Source organism: Clarias gariepinus, chromosome 25 (genome assembly GCF_024256425.1).
Source record: "Clarias gariepinus isolate MV-2021 ecotype Netherlands chromosome 25, CGAR_prim_01v2, whole genome shotgun sequence".
In the NCBI taxonomy this organism is placed as follows: domain Eukaryota; kingdom Metazoa; phylum Chordata; class Actinopteri; order Siluriformes; family Clariidae; genus Clarias; species Clarias gariepinus.
The window spans coordinates 23,898,963-23,904,380 of NC_071124.1; the positions used below are offsets into that span (position 1 = coordinate 23,898,963).

Consider the following 5,418-nt stretch of genomic DNA (forward strand, 5'->3'; position numbering starts at 1 on the left):
TTCTCAAACTTTGGCTACAGATCACCGCTAAGAGTTTAACACTACTTTTATCCCTGTTAACTGTCGTTAGTTAGTTCCACTAGGTGCGGAAGGATATTTGTGGGCGGAGCAAAATAACTGGTGCTAATGGACTTGTAAAAAAACCTCATAACTATAATATATCGAATAATGACTATTCAGCGTTTTTAGGCATTTTAATAAAAATAATATTTATTCTTTTATGCCAACATTTGTGGCAAATGATTTGGAAAAGATGACGCCAAGATTTACAGAAGAATCTTTATTTTTTCAAAAATATATTTTATTGCATTGCAAAATACATCTGAAACCAATCACAGGCCTAGTATAAAAAGGAATGTGTATAAATATCTTTTACAGTGAGTAATATGAAATAATTTAATTCAAAGATCAGAAAATGAACAATTAACTTAAACACAAAAACCAAAAAAATTGTGCAGAAAAGTGGAAAATTTCCCAATGCATTTTATATATTTCTGTATAGATATTAACGTATAAATAAATTCTCAATAATACCTTATAATAAACTGTAAAGAACACAAACTGTGAAATTTCTGAGAAACGGAACAACAGTTCCATTGTCGCGCCTCCTAAAAGACAAAGCCCTCACGTGTGAGCCTCGGCGCTCAGAACAGACAGTTCATGATTTTTTTTCCTCCCTTCTGCTCAACGTCCTCCCTTTCTCTGAAAGCAAAAATAAAAACCCGCTGAGTCATCTTGACAGGGTTCGCCGGAGAAAAACCCTCCCCCTCCTTCTCCTCCTCTTCGAGAGCAGGCTGAGATCGAGTTCACAGATCTGCTGTGATCACGAGGCAGCGCTCGGGAGCTTTATTACGTTTTGTTGGATTTTTTTTTTTTAAATCTAAGTTTTTTTTCTGGAGTGTTTTTGGTCTCATCGTTCGGGGAGGTTGATGATGGGGACCCACTGGTCCATGCAGCGGCTCTCGTGGCAGAAGCGCTGCACTTTCCAGAGCGCCTGGTTGTTCCATGTAGAAGCACGTGGGCCCTGCAGAGGGGGAAAAACAAAGAAAGAAAGACAAAGAATTAGACTTATTAGCATTATTGCATTATAATAATTAAACACAACATCTGGATATGCAAGTTATCAGAAGGTTACACTTCATTAATCAGGGATAATAAACCCCAATTTATATTTTAAAATGCAGCACAGTGACTTTAGTTATAGTCGCCTTGCACCTCCAGGGTCTGTGTTCGATTTCCGCCCTGGGGTGTGTGTGCATGAAGTTTGCATGTTCTATCCGTGCTTGGTGGGTTTCCTCCTACAGTCCAAAGACATGCAGATTAGCTAGCATTCCAGATGCTGTAGATCAATTAGTTCATTAGATTCATATGATGTAAAAATTTTAAGCGTCTAGGCAAAATGTGAAAACACCCAGCAGCTCCAAATACGAAGAAAAAAACCCATCTCACTTAACATTTGAACTTTTTGTGTAAACTAATTATAATTGTTACTGCAACGGGGGAGAGGACTTTTCTCAATATAGACGAATCATATCAGCTCTCACGTGCTACTTTGACAGAGACGTAATAATGCTATAATGTTTCTATAACAACACAACATTTCTCTAAATGAACTTGCCCTACCTGCATACATACGAGCTGTGTAACAGTGAGTGACATCATAATCAGTTAGCTTTGTATTGTGATTGTTGTTCTCCATGTCATATATAGTAACTTCTACATACCGAAGACTTAACATTTAATTAGGATCATATGTGCACGGCATATTTGCGTATTTTTATTACCTGTTACAGGTTTATGCAAATTAGTAGATTAATAAACCTCATCTTATCTTCCATTATTTCTGAAAGTTTCTACTTGCTCTGACGTTACCAAATGCAAAACATACCCCGAACTTGACCCTTTATGGCTGCTGGACGTGATCATTTGCATCTGCGCTAGAAAGCAGGCGAAGGGTGAGTAACTGCCAGGCGTGTTTATACAAGCTGAGACGGAAAGCTCTTTCGCTCGCCTACGTCACTCACTTGTGTAAGAGTTTCATTCAGTTAGTGACTAATTTACATCCCAGTACAAACCCGGAACAAAGTTTCATTTTGCACTCAAGGACTTTCCTTGAGGATCTGCATGCCGTTTTGGTGTGTATTGTTTATTCTGCACGTTCGTGGTCGATCCTGCTGGAATCTTACCGTGACCAGGATGCAGTGCAGGTCCATCTGCTCGCCTCCCTGCTTCGCGGGTCCTCCCAGGATCTTGGCGAGGCGCCTGGTGTTGTTCACCCGCAGGATGTTGATGTCATTTTCGCAGCAGAACGCCTGGATTAGTGTGAAGTGGATCTGCAAGGCGACGTCCTTCACATCCTCGTCGTCCGTGGCCAGGATGCACAGCACGACGTTATCGGGGTCTCTGAAAACACAGACAAAACGCAGGTGTTAGATCCGAGCAATGACGTTGCATGTTGTTCGGTGACAATGAGGGGTTCTGATTTTAGTGCACTTACACATTCAGCGCTTTGGCAGTCTCATAAACTCCGATTGTAACCCAGCCTCGAAGCAGAGCAGAAGTCAGGACTTCCTCAAGGGCTTTAGACACAGAATCCATCCTGATGCATGCAGAATACAAGAGGAACATGTCACTAGTGATAGATTGCATGTGTAATAAAGACTTTGCAAAAAGAATAAGGTCGAAAAAAGACAAAGAAACAAGTTTTATACACAAATGTATCATGATCTTTCTTAAACAAATGTAGGTCTTTGTGAAACCCCAAGTCACGTGACGCAGCAGCTGTCACGAGCCACCCGGCTCACTAACGGCTTTCACATATCACTCGTAAAATTAATAATATAGCAATACTGATTTATTCATGCAAAAACAATAAAAATAACAATTTATCTGCAAATGCATTGCACTTCTGGTCATTTTTAATAATATTTTTTTTAAAAAATTATAATAATAAAAAAAAAACATACCTTTCGACAGAAGTACAGTCTCCGTTCAGTTCTTCAAATGTCATGTTGCTTGTCAAGTAATCCAGTACGGATTTGAATAATTAAAAAATAAATGCTTCTTTTTAACCGTTTTCCGCTTAAACTCGCAGCTTTACTCCACTCAAAGGTTCACGTCGTTCTGGCTGCTTCACTCACCGTCACCGGGTAAACCAGGCAGGATTCACGCTTTAAAATTTGCATGTCATTTCTGATTGGCTGTATGCAAATGAGGAGGGACAAACGCTTTCATTGCGCTGATACTGGAAGGAGTTAGCGCGCAAGCTGATTGGACGTATGCCGATTCGGAAACGCATGCTATTGGTCTGCCTTACGTTAAGGGGCGGAGCTGTGTACAGTCAGTGACGACAGGTGGTTTCTGAAGGTGAAAAAAGCTTTGCCCTGACATGTCTGAAGTTCGTGCGTGTAATAGGAACAGTGATTAAATATATATATTTATTAGAATGACGTCATGTAAACTTTTAATAACTTTAAAAAATATATGCATTTCATTAGTATTTTTTTCGTGACATTTTTTGTTGTGGAAATAACCTATGACTGACAGTATGTATAGAAGCTTGAGAAGCCTATTATATTTAAAATACAATATGCAAAATAATAATACTAAAAAAGACATGAACTGCAGTTATTCAATTCGCCATGTTGATACTTATCACACTTTTTTTTAATGAATCCCTCGATTTAAAATTTTGTTGCACCTGTTTTCTCATTTTCACCTCCACAACAATTTTTCCCATAATGCAAACTTTAAAGACACAAAGTCTTTAGCAGAGAAGCTCTGAACTGATGTTCTATATCACGTCCTGAAATGATAAGCTATACAACAAGCCATGTGTAAAGGTTAGGACCTTAATGTTTGATTTACTGTAACATTTTAAAAGTGCATTGAAAATGCAATCAAAATTGTTTGACTTTTTTTTGACCTCACAATGTCTATGTATAGCTTTTGTCTTTCCAGAAGTCACATGCTTAAGCAGTTTTGGATGACTTCATCTTGTTTTGTAAGATGCAATTCCCCCTTCAAGAAATTCTTGGGGCTGTTTTCTGTAAAACAGCGACACCATGAGGCCAAAACTTTACAAGAATTTGGAGTGTTTTATTCTTTTGCATGAATGTGGACATAACATTGTACCATAAAATGTACACACTATGGGCAATTTGGGAACCAATTAGCTTTATCTGAAATCATTGTACTGTACGAGGAAACTGAAGAACTCAGAGGAAACCCACAAAGCCGGTGGGGGGGGGGGGGGGGGGGGGGGTATGCAAGCTCCATGCACACAGACTCCGAGGCGGGAATCGAACCAGCAACCTGGAGGTGCGAGGCAATGGTGCTAACTACTAAGCCACTGTACTTAGTGGTTAGCACCATATACTTGTAGAAATGATGAATGTGTAAATAGATAAAAGTACATATTTACATGATCATAAGTAGTGTTACAAGCAATAGTGTTTAAATAGTTCATGCATTCATTCATTTGGAAGTGATGATTTAATGTATTCAGAATTAGTTTTATTTTAGCACCCTGTTTACATCGTTCAAGATTTGCATATTAGATTATTTATCCTGTATTATTATTATTATTATTATTATTATTATTATTATTTTATTTATTTACAAACCCTGGTTCTCTTGCAAAAATCCCATGTGAACCTGTTGGGAATTTTGCTAAGATCACCGTAAATCAATTGGTTATTATGGACTGAACTGAAAAGCCATAAACAACTTGAGGTACTTACCGCAAAAACACTGGTCCTGTTCCAATTCCTCCTCTTCACCACACCCTTGAAGTAATCCCTGTTAACTTCTCAAAACAAAACCCCAAACAGGAAATCAACAGCTATGCTTATAGAGAAATATTTGCAATGTTTTTAGAATTAGTTGTTGCACATGACACCCAAAACATTTTAGAGTTTAAATTTATGAAATGAAGTGCTGCAACCACGAGATTTAAAAAAAAATGAATATATCACAGTAGACACTGTTTCTGCACATGTACATTAACAGTACCAATCTAAAGTTTGGACACCTCTTCTAATCCCATGGTGTTTCCTGATTTTTATTTCTTTTTACAATGTAAAACAAGGCCGAAAGCAGTCAGTTTCTTTGAACCATTGATATTGAGATGTGTCTGCTGCTTATGCTCTGTAGAGATTTTGGTTTTAAATTGTTGATTTCTGAGGCTGGTAGCTTTAAATGAACTTCTCCGCAGCAGAGTTAAGGTCTTGCTTTCCTGGGAAGGTTTTCATGAGAGACAGTTTCATCATGGTGCCTTCATGTCTTAAGATAACAACCGACTGTTGTCGTTGTTAGTTAATTACTTAATGCCATGTACGTTATTTCATAGCTTTGAATGATTTTGTGTTCTAAATATAAAAAATAAATCGCGAAACATCAAAAAACATTGAATTAGAC

The 5,418-nt window shown here is 38.0% G+C and overlaps 1 protein-coding gene across 1 annotated transcript; it reads right to left on the reverse strand.

The window, feature by feature from the left end:
• Positions 1-302: 302 nt before the first annotated feature.
• On the reverse strand, positions 303-3,019 carry gadd45aa (growth arrest and DNA-damage-inducible, alpha, a). Its single transcript, XM_053486081.1, has 4 exons — positions 2,967-3,019; positions 2,498-2,599; positions 2,187-2,403; positions 303-1,024 (listed from the first exon to the last, which is right to left on the reverse strand). Exons 1-4 carry the CDS (start codon positions 3,008-3,010, stop codon positions 911-913), a joined length of 477 nt encoding a protein of 158 aa, XP_053342056.1. The 5' UTR covers positions 3,011-3,019; the 3' UTR covers positions 303-910.
• Positions 3,020-5,418: the final 2,399 nt, after the last annotated feature.

Excerpts from the sequence above, each read along its gene's own strand:
- gadd45aa (XM_053486081.1), bottom strand. The coding sequence starts at position 3,010 with ATGACATTTGAAGAACTGAACGGAGACTGTACTTCTGTCGAAAG. Across the intron at positions 2,600-2,966 it reads GACTGTACTTCTGTCGAAAG|GATGGATTCTGTGTCTAAAG; the intron begins GTATGTTTTTTT and ends TGCATGCATCAG. Across the intron at positions 1,025-2,186 it reads TGCACTGCATCCTGGTCACG|GGCCCACGTGCTTCTACATG; the intron begins GTAAGATTCCAG and ends CCCCCTCTGCAG.